Source organism: Sceloporus undulatus, chromosome 3 (genome assembly GCF_019175285.1).
Source record: "Sceloporus undulatus isolate JIND9_A2432 ecotype Alabama chromosome 3, SceUnd_v1.1, whole genome shotgun sequence".
NCBI lineage: Eukaryota > Metazoa > Chordata > Lepidosauria > Squamata > Phrynosomatidae > Sceloporus > Sceloporus undulatus.
The window spans coordinates 75,592,649-75,611,113 of NC_056524.1; the positions used below are offsets into that span (position 1 = coordinate 75,592,649).

Consider the following 18,465-nt stretch of genomic DNA (forward strand, 5'->3'; position numbering starts at 1 on the left):
TGCGCAATGGGCGCACACCCCATTGGGATTAATGACAGTTGCCCCTCCATGGATTTTCAAGTCCACGGACTTGAAGGGCCGATTGTACTTGTCTTCTGGATAGCTACTATAACAATGAACTCTGAACTGTAGGTATTAAACCAGGGGAAGGCAAAGCGTACTGAAGTCCTACTCTCCAGCATTCATCATCACTGAATATACTGGCAAGGTGGAGGGGAGCTGCATTCATACATTTTTGCCCTCCCATCCATTAATTTTTTAAAAATGAAAAGATGCCTATCAAGTGATTTATAATGGCTAAAACCTGCACATGTGTACACCATATACCATTTCCCATCTTTTTCACACTCTTGGAGATTTGCTTCTCTGAACTAACCCTCTTTCACCCCAGTCTCTCCAACTTACTCCCCTGCCCTTGAGGAGAACTCACTAAGTTTAGAAGCTGACTCAATTTTTCTGTTCTCTTTCTCCTTGTAATGATTCTTTATATCAGGTATATAAGTCACACACCATACTCTATACAAAAAAGATGGATGATGGCTTAGTGTTAAGGCTAATGAAAGTTAAAATCCCTTTAGGGTTGCCCATAGAACTGAAAAATTTGGGGAAATTTGCCACTGGTAAAAATTAATTAAGTATCCTTTTGGAAATTAACTTTTTCATTGTAACAACTACTCCTTAAATTAAGATTCTATAGCCCAACATATTCCGGTCCTCTCAGAGGTATTTTGCTCATTCAGTTCTCTATACATGGCATTCTTTCTACCAAAAAATTTAAACACACACAAATCCTCAATAGTCTGCTAGGGTGAATTTTCTGCGTGTTCCCTTTTCTCTATGAGTGTTCAGGCTTTCTTTTTGCTAAGTTAGCCATGAGGTTTATAATTTGAATATTTTGTAACATCACAGCAAGAACGTAGCTATCACATCTAGCGTATCGGAGAAACATAAACTTCTCAGGACTTGCTAAGTCCTGATATGCTTTGTCATGTGCAAAAGCTTTTACATATGACAAAGCACAGCAAGATCAGCAGTTAGTAGGAGGTTTATGGTTGTAAATTAGGCCAGATGTGATTCTTGCTGTGCACTTATGCTGTAAGACAGCCACATATTGGCTTCATTACAATTCTTACGACAGAGGTAGACAATGTTTAGTCCCAAGGACCACATTCAGTGTTAACATTCACTAGGTATATACAACTGTAATCCTCCAGATGTTTCTAAATTGCAACACCCATAATCTCTTACCACTGACAATTCTGGCTAGTAAAGTTGGCCCTCTGTTTTTGGAGGGGATTCATTCCGGAACACCCCGCAAAAACAGAAGCTTACGCACATTCAAGCACCATAGGCTTGAATAGAGCATGCCCCCATGCATGCATGCCAGGCATGTACCCCACTGAAAATTGCAGATCCTCTGTGGATTTTCGAGGTTGCGGATCTCAGATCCACGAGTTAAGAGGGGCAACTGTACTTCTGGGAACTTCAAGCTAGAAATATCAAGAGGACCACTTCTGACATATGTGCCCCCCTCCAACATCTCAGTTTAAATGTCCTCTCCCATTCAGATCTGGATCAGTGGACATGGCAAACCTTCTCCTTCCCAACCATCTCCACCAGGATTTTTCATTTCTCTGGTGCTGCTGGTGTTAGGGAAACATCCTATCTCAGAAATGGGATAACAGGAGTTTAGGAGAAGCTTTCACTTAACACACTTTCATAAATCCAGCTCAGCCAGTTATTGTAACTGGTTATGGCCGCTGCCAATTCTTTTGGGAAACATTGTGTGAAGGATGGCATCCCAAGTGTGCCCTGTTACCCTGCAGAATTGGGTTCCCATCAGCCCAATGAACAGCTTGTGTTGTTATCTGGTGTACTCAGCACACAAAGAAGTCACCACATGCCATATCTCTCCACAAAACTGGCTGATACTACAGTACTTGGAAATATAGAAGGAAAGTAATCATGTTTTTCAGGAGAATTGGGCTCCCACTGGTCCATCAAACTGCTTGAAAGCTTGAGTCTGTTGGGAAACTGCTCACAGAATAACTCCCTTGTAGTGGCAACCACAAAACAGGGGCTAAGGTTGTCTCTCCTGATTTACTGCTTAAAACTAGATGTCTGAATTATCTCTTGATCTATATATTACTTTCCACTTCAGTCCTCTCTACCTTAGCTGCCTCTCTTTTCTTTTAGTTTCATCTCATCTTCCAAAATCCCTCAACCTCTCGCTAACATAATCTATTCAATAATTACCTCAGAAGACAATGATGTTTAAACTGGAGAATGATCACTACACCGCTGACTACTTAACTACAATCTAGTGCTTTGCAAGATTCTAAACACTCCCCTTCCATATTATCACTCTTAATGCTGACATGTTTTCCCATGTTTATGTGAATCAAGTAAAATTCCCATCACTCACACACAAAAGGAAGGAACTGTGTAGTTTGATGGGATACAAACATTTTAGGGAAATAATCTTAAGTGGGAATCCACCATATATCCCAATGATAACCAAATGATAGCAAGATGGGGGGAAACTTTTGAAAACTGGATGGGAAGGGTAATGGAACAGAGAAGTTGGAAAAAAATGATTTTAACCAGATTTGTGGTGGAAGAATTGAGTGGCTGGACAAGGAGAAGGGAGGAAGTGAAAGAGATAAGGAAAGTAGACAGAATGCCACCATTGTCTAGGCAGGTTATTTCTTGGTAAGTGGATTTAAAATGTGAAAGCTGCCTACCAAAATCAGAAGAAAAATCAAAGATTTTAATACAGCTGGAACTGAGCACTTATGTGGCCATCCAGCCCAGTCTCTGCAAACAAATGCAGACAACACCTGGCATGGCTAGAACCTTGGAGAACACTGTTCCATTCTAGACCATTTTGCCACACGGCCCATCTTATTACAAATCTTTGCTGTTCTTGTTGCATTATTTCAAGTAGTGTCCAACTTATGGTGACCCTATGTTGGATCATCCAACAGGGTTTTCTTGGCAAGTTTCTTCAGAGGGGGTTTCCCACTGCCCCTTACAACATGTACAATTGGTCATTATTAGTATCCCTTTATAGCAGATGGATGTTCAGGTGGAGAGTAAGTGTCCAAAGACTGCTTAGTAACTTCACTGCATGTACAAACACAAAACAGGGATTGCTTGTTTATAATCTCAGCAAATACACTACTAGAACGCTTGAACTTCAGATATTCCAATTAAATATAACCAGAAGAAAGCATACAGAAAAAAATGGATCCCTAGTTTCCTTTCAGTGAAAGCCATATCTCCTTTATAAGATTGTTTAGATGGCAGTAGATGTTGAAGTTAACAGAAACATCAGGTGTTATATAGGTAAAGGTATTTCCCATTGACAAGGTTGTCAAGTCATGTCCGACCATATGGGTTGATTGCACAGAGCACTGTTTACCTTCCCACTGGAGTAGTACCTATTTATCTACTTGCATTTGTATGTTTTTGACCTGCTAGGTTGGCAGTACCAGGGACTAGTGATGGGAGCTCACCCCATCATGAGGTGTGTTATATAGTGTTATATACTGTTCTTCTAAAATTTTATATTTTTTAGCTTACCTTTTTTACTAAGTTCAATAGCAGCTTCTAGAAGGACTTCTAATTCCCCTTTAGGCAATACAGGAACAACCCATCGAGGTCTAAGAAAACAGTGGAATATAATATTTCAATGTTCCATGAAATCTAAGACTTTCCACATTCAGCATCATCCATTTGGAAAGGATGGAATAAGTCTTAACCACCAACTACAACACTGCCTCAGAAAAAATTGCCATGCTTACTTCTTTAAAGTCTTTAAAGTTTAAATATTCTGTGATTTGGTTTTTAAAAAGCCTACAAGAAAAAACTTCTAAAGTACCAACAGGAATTAATTGGATAACTTGTACTTATAACTTGCAATAAACACACATACCAAAAAAATGAACTAAGGCCTTTGAAGAAATTACCTGTTAATCATGTCATCCAACTTGGCCAGGTCAGTGTGTGGAAATGCAGGCTCCTCATCTTCAAGTTGTGGTGGGGCATCACCTTGACCCTGTTCATCAGGGGGAGTAGCTGGGGAATTCTCATTTGAAGAATCAGGTGAAGAAGTCTGAATTAGAATTTATGCAGTTAAGTAAATCAATTAAATCAAATAATTCCTTTCTAATATATTAAGATAGACCTGTGCACTTAATCCCCCCCCCAAAAAATAGTACTGCATACCAATATCTCCCCTTTTTTTTCCTGTGCAAGATTTCCAGTTTTAGTTGATTTCTTGTTTGCTTCCCTAACCAGGTTTTTTGGAATTAAGGAGTCACAGTACACCTTAATTACTTTTTAATGTTCCCTTAAAATAATCTTCAAGGATAGACTGCTTTTTTCTGCCTCACCACCTTTTCACTTCGATTACCCTTTAGCCACAACAGACATTTCTTATGCCTCTTATTTTATCATATTTGCTTATAGTGTGTCGTTTAATGTATAGCATTTCCATATGTCCTCTTTCCCAGAGCATTTAATTTAATTCTCTGTTTCAAATACACAAGCTTTTCCACAATTAAATAAAAAATATCTTCAGTATAGTCTCTTTGCTTCTAGGTCCCAATTCTTAACACGTGGAAAAGCATAAATGCGATCTAGCATAATCTGAAAACCTCCTTTAAAAACTCAGATCTATCCAAGGTACTATAACTCATTCAACAGGCAATCACTCTGCAGTCCAAGCATGCTCCTAGCTGAGCAAAAAACACTTTTCATCACCCTGTTTCTCTTTAACTACCACTGACAGCAGCAACAAGGAAAAGACCTTCTAGTTACTTTAGTGTTTCCTAGCAAGAGCTATATTGTTTTAACAAAAGGCAATTGTTTCTGTATTTTCTATGATTTCCATCTCAGATTCAAGCTACTAACTTAAAGAAGAGAAAAAAGATGAAAAAAATGACACTGTCAATCTTCTGAGCTTTTGGGACAAAACATTCTTCATGAGGTACAAAAGCCAAACTTTAAATGTTGCACTACTTTATGAAGTAAGCTCTCCTTGATGTATATCTTCAAGCTTGTTACCATGTGACAAAAATGATGGAATGATAAAAGAATAAAGAAATTAAAAAAAAAAAAACAGCAGGAAGACAAGGAACAACAGAAATGGGCATGGTGGTAGTTAGCTTCCTTCAATTATCTGAAGTAATATAAAATTGCTAAGACAACAATGCATTTAACAATAGTATAAATTTACTGCTTTTTCACTGTGCAGAGAAAGTATGGGGCAAAACAGACCACCACCCCTTTGCACCGCATGCTCCCAAGCTGCCCAGAAACTGCCTGGCTATTTGCACATGGGACAACTTCCAGGCGCTCTGGCAGCATGGCGTTTAGACGCCACATGCCACTAGAGCAGCTTAAAGCCAGCTTCTAGCTGTGATGGGGCGGAAAAGCCAACTTTTTGCTTTTTTAAAAAATTCTCCCTCATCAATGACCAGATTCCTGCAAAAATAACAGTACTGTAGAACCTTTAATGACCAAGAGGTTTTATTACTATGTCATAGGTTTCAGGGACTGCAATCCACTCCATCAGTGATCTCAGCTGGCACATATTGTTACTGCTTCACATCTTAAATTGTTTTAAAATGTTTAAATTATTTTTTATTGTATGCCACCCTGAGTTCACCGGATACATGCAAGGGTAAAAACAGTTTAACAAATCCATATAAACGAATAAATACATTTTTGTACTCAGAGGGAATGGAAATGTAAAAATTGCTAGCAGTGATAATTAAAATAGCAATGCTATTAATAAACAGGCATCCATGCACAACTGAGCTAAATAACATGTAGTGTGCTAAGTCTTTTCTCTAGTTCCCTACAAGAGACAATCTTCTTGCTTTAGATGCTGCAGAGACTCTGCTTCTGAAGATCTTTTGTTCAAAACCAGTCTTGACCTCAAGATGGCTCCTTTTGAACAACAGTACAAAAGAAAGGTCAAGGTCTTGGCAAGTGCAAATATTTGTTTAGCGAGGCCAATCCAAAATGAATAATCTCAGAAGATGTTAATCTGTGAGAATAAATATTCACAGAAAATATTACAGACTGTAAGGCAGGGATATGCAAAGTGCAGGGATATTCAAAGTGTGGTCCATGGACTGCAGCCCTGCAGGGCTATTTAAGGGCCCCAAGGATCCCCAGCATCCATCTCACGTTTTAGGCCCAGGAGAAGCCTTCTCTTGAAATCCATAAATAAATGACCATTTTTAGCAAGAACATTTTTTTAAATGAGAAGGAGTTGGCCATCTAAGGACCCCTGGGGGAGCCAATGTAGCCTTCTAGAACCTGGCAGCTGCCCATCCCAGCAGTAAGGGTTTTGTAGCTAGCAATACATGCCTATTCGAATTTATTATTATGATCAATCTACAGTTTAAGTACTTTATTATAAATACAGACCAGTACATTCAATCATTTTTAAATTTGATTATTGGGATGAGTATACAGCATACCTGATTCTGCTGGAGAGGGGGCTGGGACTGTCCATCAGGAGCTTGGCCCTGGCTGTCATTCCCTCCAACTGGAGAGCCACGGGTCGTGGCTGTCATACTCGAAACAGGGCAGATTTTTGCAATTTTGTCTGCTTATGTAGTTGTTGAGAGAGAAAAACTTATAGTCCGCTTAATAAAGTTGAAGTACCAGCATACATCTGTTTTAAAAAGCTCCAACTCAAGAACAAGCCATCCTGCTGAGACCATTGCATAACCTGAAACAAATACATGTAAGACAAATTATTAATTTTGTTCTAAACCTAAACTTGAATATGCAAAAGAAAGCAGCCCTATTCATTCTTTTGTCTACACTCATACATCTACCCCCTCAAATATTTTGTAGGCAGGTGAAGACATTGTTGTTTCAGATGAACTTTGATTAGCTGATTGCTCAGGGGGAAAAGGCCTTTCAAAATGAGCAGTACTGTTTATTTGTTATTTTCTTGTTAATGGCCTTTTAATTCAATTGTTAGTTTAATTATATTTTTAGGTTTTGTATGATACAAATTTTAAAGCTGTAATTGTTTTATAATAATAAATTTTATTTATATTTCCCGCCTCTCCCTGTGGATTGACGTGGGATTACAACCTGAATAAAATACACACAACAATAAAATCAATAAAATATATGCAGCAATGGCTCAGATAAAAAGGCTAACCTTATCATAGTACACAATATTTCACTATCATAATAAAGGAATGAAACATAAAAGTAAACCGAGTCAGATGGATACGCACGCTGGAAGAGATCTGTCTTGACTGCCCTCTTAAAAGCATCCAGGGTGGTAATAAGACGGATCTCCTCCGGCAGGTCGTTCCATAGTTTAGGAGCAGCAGAGACAAAAGTTCTTTGGGAAGTCATTACCAATCTGGTTGTTTGTGGTTCTAATAAATTCTTCCCAGATATTCTGAGAGTGTGGGGTGGATTATGCAGGGAGAGGCATAATAATATATGCTACTTTCTTCTGATGACAATAAACCAACAGACACATGCATGCTTCCATTAATAGTCTAATAGTCCATTAATCACCATGAATTAGATAAATTCACATAACATTTGTTAATGCAGATTTCTTTTGGATCTTTAGATGAACAGCAGTCCAAACAGGACACAATCAAGGCATGTGTCACCAAAACTAGGTAAGATACATCCAGGAACAAGCCCAGTTGGTACACTAGCCTTAACTGCACAAATGTAATCCAAGTGTACACAGAAACGACAAATTTTATTCTTCAAAGAGAGTCTCATTCTATCTAAAACCATTTGAATTCCTATTCCCTGTTCTGCCTCTCAGCTCACCAGAAACACATGCCATTTGGATTAAGATTTTCTGAAAAGGATTGATTTGCCTTTATTAAGTCCATAAGAGACAGCAGTCACTGATTTGGAACAAAGGAACCAGGAGCAAGAAGAAAGAGAAGGTAACAGTTCCGTGTCATCAGCATACTGCAGACACTGCAAACCAGAACTCCAAATTATCTGTCCCAACAGTTTCACTGAGTGGCATAGGAGGCAAGATGGAAACCTGAGGGATACCAGAGGCCAAAAGCTATGGCATCTCAGAGTGCAACCACCTCACACCTCCCAGCATCAACTTCTCAATTCATTCCCCAGTGATGCTTCCAAAGCCTAGCCCAGAAATATACTCTACAAGGATTAAAAGCCATAGAAAGGTCTGGTAGAATCAACAGGGACATACTCCTCCTGTTCTGTTTCTCATATGCATAATCTACCAAGGTGATCAAAGCAATCTGTCCAATTAGAAAGAGTACAGTACTTATATATACTTCCTAAACAGCTGAGAACCTTTTGTGGTGCTGAACACTTCAATTCTATGAAAGACACGTATGCTTTTCCACAATAAACCCTGTGTTAATTTTACAATTGCTACATGCTAGCCTTTAACTCACAATCTGAAATGCCTAGTGACTCACAATCTGAAATGCCTGGTGTAGCTGACTGATCCTACCTTACTACCATGTTTAATATTTGAAAAGGTCAATACTACACCAATTTGTATCTTTTCAAGAAGTGTACAATTGTTAAAACCTTTGCCTTACATGACCACAATTTGAAAACACTGACCCAAATTTAAAATGCATGCTTGAGCAGCAAACGTTAGACCAAGTGACAATCATACAACCAACTCCCAAGAAAGACACAGCAGCGGAATGATTTTAAAGTTGAGAGGCGTAGCATGTAGACAACTTAATCTACGTGCTACTTATGGACTGAAGTGAACTAATATCAAAGAAGAATTCAAAATTTATTTTGCATCTATCAAAAATTATAGCCTCAATTAATCGAGGACAAACTTCCATGTCTCTCCCCCTATTTTCAATTTCTGTGCCTCAGCAGGCTTAAGGATTTCGCTCAATCCTCCTCAAACCTGATTTGGCAGGCAATCTTCAGTTGGCATGCAAACCCCGATCCAAGATTTAGTGTGGTGTTTCCTCTTCATGTTTTCCTTTCCTGGAACAACTCATAGGCCTGAAAGTACGGTGACTATTCTGTATTCCAGCAATATTCAGAGTTGCGAGGTCCTTAGACTTCCTACATTTCTTGTTGCAGTTAAGTACTGAAAAGCCATCCCTTACCTCTGAGCACTTTTTCTAAGTTAGTTAAGTTCTAACAGACCCTGTTATGAAAGTGGTGGAGAGCACTGTAAGTTGTTGGTGCAAACAATGGCTCCCACAGCTTTTATGCGGACTGGTTGTGCGAGCTAAGGACAAAGCTACAGCTGAAACATTTCGTATCCCCTGGTACTTGAAAAAGAATGGATGATCACTGGCTCCTACTTTGAAAGTGAAGCGCGAACGAGGTGGTGTCGGAAGCTCAGTCCATTTAACTAACAATGAATTTTTGATTGATTTAATCAAATGACAGTCGTTGAAGTGAAGTCTTTCAACTGTGCAAGTGCAAACTCTTGAGCCAACTTGAGTCCCTATATGGGAGAACGGCGGTGATATCTTCATATATTATAATATAACAAATAACAATTCTTTATTTTAAATGAATTGAATTTGTGTAAAATTTTATAAGGGAAAGTTTTTATGCCATGAAATTTTTATACCATTTATTTTATGATTGCAAGATTTTGCAATTTGTTCTATTGAATAAAGTATTTTAAAAAATAACAATTCTTCACTTTGGTTATGTGCCTCAGGGACGTTGAGGTGCAGTCCAAAACATTGGCGGAACGGAATGCATTTCCCCACTCTGATTTTTAGGAGTGGGAAAAATCACACCATTTCACTTCTTTCAGCCACCCTAATGGGAAATAATTTGTGTGTGCTTGTCACTATAACTAAGTTCAGTAACAACAGTTGCCAGTTGTCTAATCACTGTTGATAGGCAAACTACCCAATTTTTTCAATGGCTCCGATCTACTGCACTTGTTTTTCCCCCCCCCCCCCCCCCCCCCCACAACTACAAATTTTACTATTTTGTTGTGTGTTTTTTTTAAAAACAAAAAAAAAAAAAACAAAACAAAAAAAGTTTTAGTTTTTACTTTCTCAAAACATTACAGAGTTTTTTAGGCTTAGTTTCAACAAAACCACCCACTGTACCCATGAATATGTTTTTGGAAGGAAAAAAAAAAAAAAAAAAAAAAACAAAAAAAAAAAAAACAAATAGAGTGTAAGCCAATATTTAAGAGAAAACAATATCAGATAATAGAACGTGTGTTTTTTTTAAAAAGCTGTTATAGGATAAACCCAAATACACGCATGTTGCTCTGACCATTCCTATTTGGAAAAGGCATCATTCACCATCAATAACTAGCATTTAGTACCATTACACGCTAGTCGATCACTTTCCAGGGGAAGCGGGGGGAAAAAAAGATATTAATAAAACAAAATAATCAGAGGTGGGTGGTCCATGCTGAAATGATCGCTCTCAAGGGCACAACATTAGAGTTTATTCATTGTATTTACATTCTGTGTTGTTGAATATTCTCAGTGTGTTTATTAACAACTATTGTTGCAAGGAAAAAAAAAATAAAACATATGATGTTGTGTTTCTATTTTCCCCAACAAATTTAGTGACTTAAAATACAGGATACACTAGCAATGTTCCTACTCTTCTTTTCCCGCAGCTGTTTTCTTACTAATGAAAGAAGCCTAAAAAGAAAAGCCACACCAATTTATTGGTTATTCTTAAGGAAATTCAAAAAAAAGATTAATAAAGAAAACACTTTGCTGCTATAGTTAGGTAAGCGGCTTCCCTCCTGCGGGGCACTCCTGTGCAAGAAGGGAAAGGAAGGATCAAATAAGAGAAGGGAACAGAGAAGAAAGTAGGGGGGAAGAGCGGAAGCAAAAAGGCAAAAAGGGAAACGGAACAGAATGGGGAAGGAAAAAGAAAAGGGAAGAAATGGAAAAGGGAACAAAAGGAAAAAGGTAAGGAAAATGAAAAAGAATGAAGGGAAAAAAAAAAAAAAAAAATAGGAAAAAAGAATAGAAAAAAGTAAAAGACAAAGAACTGGAAAAAAAAAAAAAACGAACATCCCCATCCAAAAAACAAATGATGTCGAATTTTAAAAAAAAAAAGCAGCAAAGCTCTGGAAAAATGGGTGGCTATAAAGAAAGTGGAAAAGTTTATAGTGGCAAGCAAGATGCTGTGGTGGAGATTGGTTGATGCGATTTGATGATGGAAGATTGTGAAACAAGGAAGGAAAAGAATAAGACGAGGAGGAAAACTGTGATTTTAGTTCTCTTTTCATTTCCGTTTTCCTCAATTGGTTTCTTTTTTTTTTCTCTTCCTCCCCCCCCACCCTTTTTTATTCCCTCAATTGTTCTTCCCATTGTTTGTGTGTTTAGATCTGGTTAGGATCGGTCTTGTGCACCATGCTTCTGCGCCTAAGGTCTGGGTGTTTTTCACATTCCTTACTAGGAGTGCAGGAAGGCCCAAGGCAAAACATATTGTGTGGTGTGATCGGAAAAGTTTGAAAGTGGCATAAGTATAAATAAGAGATTGCATACTTTAATATTATCTCTTTGGCCTGTTTACCCTAGGACTGTCCCTAAAAATATTTAAAGGCTGGCTTGCTTGTCCGCTCAGGCTTGCTTCGGTTTCCTCTTTGGAGGTTACAGTGGTACCTTCGGGCTACTGGGAGACGATAATTAACCCAGTGTTGAGGTGGTTTCTAATAGGTTACTGTTAGAAAATTTTCGGGATGGCTGGATTGGATGGATACGGGAGGAGGATTGGATAGAGGGTGGATGGATACGGATGGGGTGGATGATACGATAGGTCGGCATTAGGAATACGGAGCCTACGAAAAAAAATCCCCTAGGGGAATTTCCCATAAGGGAATATTGTTTCGGGTTGTTGTGTTTTTTTGTTTTTTACGACTTTGTTTTTTCGGGTTCGGGTTACTTTGGGCTTTTCTCTACGGAAAAACAAACTTTTTGTGTGTTTCTTTTTTCGCTGTTTTTCTTTTTCGCACCGGACAAAATCGCGGGGGGGTTCATCTCGGGCTCCTTTTTTCCCCTATTAGCGCCTCCTATGGCCACTCGGCTTTCGAAGTTTTACGGGTTACGAAAAAAGCGGCGCTAATAATACCCGGCGGAGCTCGCTTTCATTAGGCCCGGGATTCGTAACGAAAAAATTGGGTTACGAAACTCCCGGAAACGAATTAAATTTCGTAACCGGGGACAGTCACACTGTATGCTGTTTAAATGATGCATGCATCCTAAGATCCAGAAGCTGCACCAAAGCTGCACTCCAGTGCTTAGGAATGGAGTGTGGCTTTGGGGCGACCTCCAGACTCTTGGGACCCTGCATCATTTAAACTAGCATACCTCCAAGAGACCCGAAGAAGAAGCTTTATTTTGGCAGTCTGTAACAGGCCTTGTTATAGCAATATAGTGTATGCTATCTTGAACATCATCCATTTGAGAAGTTGGCTTAAATCTATTGACTCACATCCTTGTGGTTTGTGAGTGAGTGGCTGCAGTACAGCCACCAGGCTCCTAAATCTCGATAACAGAAGTCCAGTACTGGAGAATAATGACTAGCAGTAGTTTCACCAGACTCTCAGACAAAGAACTTTTCCTGTACTTTTCCTGTCAGTTCTACAGATCCTTTTAGCAGAAGATGCTGGGGCAGTGGTTTGCAAATGTGGGTCCTCAGATGTTGTTGGCTTTCTACCAAGGATTTTGGGAAGTCAATGTCCAACAACATGTGGAGGCCTACATTTGGAACCACTGTGCTAGGGACCAAAACCTAGGACCTTTGTGTACAAAGCATGTGCTCTAACAACTAGGCCCCCTCATTAATTTTTATAAATTATACAATACTCAAACAATCTTCTTGACTCCTAGTTCCAGGGACCACATTAATTGCAAAACCCTCATTTTAGAGGTGAAAATAACCAGCACTAATCAATAACACATATTTATAAAAATTAATAAGTATAATATTACATTTCTGCAATGTTCAGGAAAAAAATAAGCAAATCTTTGTGAAATAACTTGTGGAGGGTGATAGGCTCTATGTTTAAGGACACAGATTATTGGGTGAAATTCTTCCCTAAAACTGGACAAAGAAAAAACTACAACCTACAGTTTATGGCTTAGTGGGCACAATGCAAAGAACTGAATGTGTTCATAAGGCAACTGTCTAGATGTCTGTATTTAAAAAACAATCTAATTCTTGCACACCTTTCACTGATATCTAGGGTAAGCCAACTCAGAGTAAAAACAACTGTTCAAGAGAAGGGTGCTCTGGTGAGCTACCTTTGAAAGTTTCAAAAAAGGAAGATGGTTCAGTTTCCAAGAAGATGAAATGCCTTTTACAAGTATGTTACTGATAGGCCATTTTTACCTTCTTATTTTCTGAATTGTTAAATTTTTAGCATTTTACACAAACCTATATGAAAAAATATACATCTGAAATACTAAAAATATGTAATACAATTATTTATGTTTTAATAAGGAATGGAGTTCATCTACGTTATCAAAACTTCTAGAGAAAAAAGTCAAATTTGACAGGTTATTCATCTAACATCCTTGCTGCATTAACAAAATAAGAAGAGGCAGCAAGATAGAAGCAACTATTTATCTCTTCACCTGACCTCAAAGCATTTCTATTCTATTTCAAGGGAGACGATAATAAAGTGTGTGTTGGTTTCACTGGAAAAATCAATTTGGCGAAAGGCACACTTTTCCAACCATAGCCCTCTGGAAGGGGAACAGAATTAGACGACGTCGTATGGGGAGATAAGCAGAAAGCCGCTCCTATATTGCTGGGCTTGTCCTTTTGCAATGTGTTAAGGCCCTGAGTTTTGACTAGACAAGGCTTTCACACTTTTAAAACTATTACATAGAATTCATTTACAGGGCAATCCCACAGCTAGGTCAGAGAATTGATTCTTAAGCCCGCCCTAACTCCTGCTAGCCAGGCAGAAGGAAGGAGCTGCATTCACTGTTCCTTTCCTCAGGGCAGGGGTAGGCAACTTTTTGAGCCGGGGCCGGGTTGCTGTCCCTCAGACAACTGGGGGGCGAGCCGGAGGGTGGAGCTTCCACCTCCGGGGACGGAGCGCCAATGGGGTGGAGCTTCCACCCTCCGGGGCGGAGCCACATGCCAGGGCGGAGCTTCCACTATCCAGGGGCGGAGCCACATGTCAGGGGCGAGTTTCCACCCTCCAGGGGCGGAGCCGCATAATATTTGCAAGAAGCTACTAGGGCCGGCAATGCCATAACACAGGAAAAACGCATGCACACTGTCTCAACCCACAAAAGAGCAAGCAAGTCCATGTGGGGGGATTTTGCCAAGAGGATACCAAGGATAAAACAAAACAATAATAAGAGCAATATTTGTAAGAATGGAAGCTACTAGGCAGGCCACAAACAGCAAAAAATGCATGCCACTGTCTCAAACCACTTTCTTCTTTCCCTTCCTTCTCCCTATCACCCCCACACCTCTCACCTATTCCTCTCTCTCTCTCTCTCTCTTCTCTCCCTCCCTCCCTCCTCTCCCTCTCCCTCTCACCTTTTCTCTCTCTTTCTCCTCTCCTCCCTCTTCTTCCTTCTCCCTCTCACCTTTTCTCTCTCTCTCTTCTCCTCTCTCTCCAACCACCCACCCTTTCTCTCTCTCTCCTCCCTCCTCCCTCCCTCTCTCTTCTCTCCCTCCCTCTTCTTCTTCCCTCCTCCTCCCCTCCCTCCCTCCCTCTCTGCCTCCCTCCTTTCCCCCCACCCCTCCATTTATAGGAGGGAGGACGGGGCCAGGAGGGAGGTGGGCGGCGCCCATTTGAAGGCCCGGTGCAGCTCCTGGAGCCCCGATTCAGGGCTCCAGAGGCCACATCGGGCCTCCAGGGGCCCGGTGCCGCTCCTGGAGCCCCGATTCAGGGTCCAGAGGCCGCATCGGGCCTCCCCAGGGGCCCGGTGCGGCTGCTGAAGCCCCGTTTCAGGGCTTCGGCTGCCGCATCGGGCCTCCCAGAGGCCCGGGTGCCGCTCCTGGAGCCCCGATTCAGGGCTCCAGAGCCGCATCGGGCCTCCCAGGGCCCGGTGTGGCTGCTGAAGCCCCGTTTCAGGGCCTTCGGCTGCCGCATCGGGCTCCCAGAGGCCGGTGCCACTCTGGGCCTGATTCAGGGCCCAGAGGCCGCATCGGCCTCCCAGGGGTCGGTGCGCTGCTGAAGCCCCGTTTCAGGGCTCAGAGGCCGCATCGGACCTCCTAATGGGCGCGCCATTTTGCCCTTCAAAATGGCGGAAAGTCTCGCGCGGACTTCGCTGCCATTTTGAAGGCAAAAATGGCGCGGAGCGCCGAAATGGCGGCGATTTCGGCGGCAAGAAGGAGCGGGCGGCAGAAAGGCGCCCCCGGGCCGCATCCGGCCACGGGCCGGAGGTTGCCGACCCCTGCTCCCAGTTTCACTTTTGTTTGTTAAATCACAAACCACTACAAACAATGGAAGGGACACTTTTAGAGAGCCATTTGGCTGCCTAGGTTTACCCCAGTGTGGGGGCAGAGGCAAAAGGGTTTTGAATTCTGCACTTGCCTGAGCTCTGATCACATTCCTCCTCTGATCCAGACCTTTGACAACAGAGCACCATCTCAAATCTTGCTAAGGAGTTTTAGCTTCGGACACCACCCAGGAAATACAGAACTATCATAAACTGTGAAAAAACAGAAAGTTCACTTCATAATCAACAATTTTAGAAACAAGATGGCACATCAGGTTCAGTAATCACTCATCCAAAAAATAAGCAATGAAGAATAGTTTCAGATAACCATGACATGAACTGCTGCTATTTTACCAAGATGCTGAAAGTTTACTTCTTTCAAAGGCGACAAATAATGGAATCAGTGGTACCTCGGGTTACGAAATTATCGTTCCGCGGCTAATTCGTAACCCGAAAAACCTTCGTAACCCGATTGCCATAGGCGCTAATGGAGAAAAGCCGCGGCTCCGCCGCGGCTCCATTTAAAACAGCGCCGGGGTTTTTTCGTAACCTGAAAAAACCTTCGTAACCGAAAATAAATCCCTATGGGATTTTTCGTATCCCGAAAATTCGTAGCTGGGTAATTCGTATCCGAGTACCACTGTATCTTGAAACACACATTTCCACTTCTACTATTTCATTTTACAGCACTGAAAGCGTCGATTCTGAACTCTCCTGGCACGTCACAATTCAAAGCACTTTGCACTATACTTTCAGAACCCTCTCGAACATTACTGTTATACTTATGTAAAGTCTAGAAATATCAGTCAAAAAAATCGATCCCAAAAACTTGGGTTGACTTACTCCACGGATCATGTAAATACTGTACTTTAACTTTTATCAAAATAGAAACCATCCACTTCTCTGATTAGTGTGGCAAAAGGCAAGAGTTTGTTCATCCCAGAAGAAGCTGAACAAAAAACAACAACACAACCCCCTTTACTCTCTCAGCCATTTTTGAATGCCTGGGTGGGAATATAGTGGTAGCAGTGGCTCTTTGGCACTTCCCCTCAAAGAGGCATTGAGAAAGTAGAGGGGGCCAGTGGGTTTTTTAGGTTCTCCCAGGCAAATTAAGCTCTCGCCTTTCATTACTCTACTCAGAGGAGGAGGTGGTTTATTTTTTTACAATTAAATCCTGTACCTTAACTTTCCTTTGCATCCTTTTTGACACATGTGCATTTTTCGCCTCACCCACCTGGTCACTCTCCTACACAATGCACAGCCACCAATTCCCATAGTTCCCTTTTCATCCATCCAGCCTTTAGAGTGAGCACAAACAGCTATGTCTGCTGAAATTTTTAAGTTCTTTGGCATTGTTTTCCTTTGTTTCCTCCTATACATCCTTGGTTACGTGCCCCTAAATTTTACCCTAACATATCCATAGGTCATATCAAAATCCATAATTTTCACCCCATAATCTGCCCTCAACTTATACATGATGCAAATTTATACATGAATACATACAGTACTTGGTGTATGTGAATACTTGACTCTCTGTATATTACAGCACCTTTCTGAAGGAGGCAAAAAGTGTTGGAGCATTCCCCCCCACCACCACCTTTTATCAGGTACATATGAGAAATAGAAGGCTCTCCACACACTGAGCAGTTCCTAAATTAAACAAGCAGAAATATTAAGGTGTGGTACAAATATTAGCATTCTCAAGTTTCAACTTAATTTAATACAGTAATCACACAGCGTGTCATAAATAATAATGACTATCTTTGTCTCTTGTTCCTCGCATTCTTTGCTAACTTTACTTTCATTCATTTATATTAGGTATCCACTCTATAAATTGCCTAAATACTCTAAAAGCACCAGAACTTGGAATCTAAGCAGGGTCAACCCTGGTTAGTACTTGGATGCAAGATGGTCAATGAATACCAGGTGCTATGGGCTATAATTCAGAGGAAGGAATTGGAAAAACTACACCTGAGTATTCCATGCCTAAGAAAACCCTATGAAATTAATGGGGTTGCCATTAGTTGACAGGCAACTTGAAGGTACATATACACAATTCCTCTGTATTATAGTCTTTTCCTTTGATGTTTGTCTTGCAGTTTTTCCCCATCTACAGGTTTGGGGAAGCCTCAAAGATTGCAGATGTTCACAAATCATTAGGAGTAAAAAAAAACTTGAGAGGAAAATCTGCAAAACAGTGCAGTGGGCTTTTTGTGGGGGTTTTGGGCTATGTAGCCATGTTCTAAAAGAGTTTATTCCTGACATTTCGCCAGCATTTGTGGCTGGCATCTTCACAAACATCACAAATAAACTCTTCTAGAACATGGCCACATAGCCCGAAAAACCCACAAAAAACTATGGATGCTGGCCATGAAAGCCTTCGACTTCACAATACAGTGGGCCCTTGGTATCTGCTGGGTTTTGGTTCCATGACCTTCCCTACGGATACCAAAATCCATGGATGCTCAAGTTCCCTTAAATACAATGGCATTAAATAAAATTAAATGGTCTCCCTTATATAAAATGGCAAAATCAAGGTTTGCTTTTAGGAATTTATTTTTTTTAAAAAAATACTTTTAATCCATGCACACCTGAATCTGTAGATAAAAAAAAAATCTGTAGATAGGGAGGGCCACCTGTAATGTGAAGACTGAGCATGGTGGGAAACTACTGAATACTAAAACCCTGGGGGAATGGAACAGGGAATTGGAATTTACGCTACTGACTCTGTCAATTGCAAGAGAGGCAGGTTGGCAGTTCGAGGCCAAGTGCCGCCTGGTTGGCTGAGCTCCCGTCACTAGTCCCCGCTTTTGCCAACCTAGCAGTTCAAAAACATGCAAATACAAGTAGATAAATAGGTACCACTTTGGTGGGAAGGTAACAGCATTTGGTGCAGTCATGCTGGCCACATGACCACCAGATCAGCCTTCGGACAATGCTGGAAATGGAGATGAGCATCACCTCCTACGGTCGGTTACGACTAGACTTCATGTCAAGGGACTACCTTTACCTTTACATCAGAAAAGGG

General features: G+C 40.8%; 1 protein-coding gene across 4 annotated transcripts in view; it reads right to left on the reverse strand.

Moving 5' to 3' along the window:
* Positions 1–18,465, reverse strand: part of USP9X (ubiquitin specific peptidase 9 X-linked) — a 361,613-nt gene that overhangs the window by 70,293 nt on the left and 272,855 nt on the right. For all 4 annotated transcript variants that reach the window (XR_006102822.1, XM_042457061.1, XM_042457060.1 and 1 more), the window contains exons 2-4: positions 6,498–6,751; positions 3,972–4,117; positions 3,586–3,665 (exon numbers count right to left, since the gene is read on the reverse strand). Coding sequence is in view for 3 of the 4 variants with exons in the window: in XM_042457061.1 (XP_042312995.1) it covers positions 3,586–3,665; positions 3,972–4,117; positions 6,498–6,593 (322 nt within the window). In the remaining variant the exon portion in view is untranslated. The remainder of the gene's footprint in view (positions 1–3,585; positions 3,666–3,971; positions 4,118–6,497; positions 6,752–18,465) is intronic.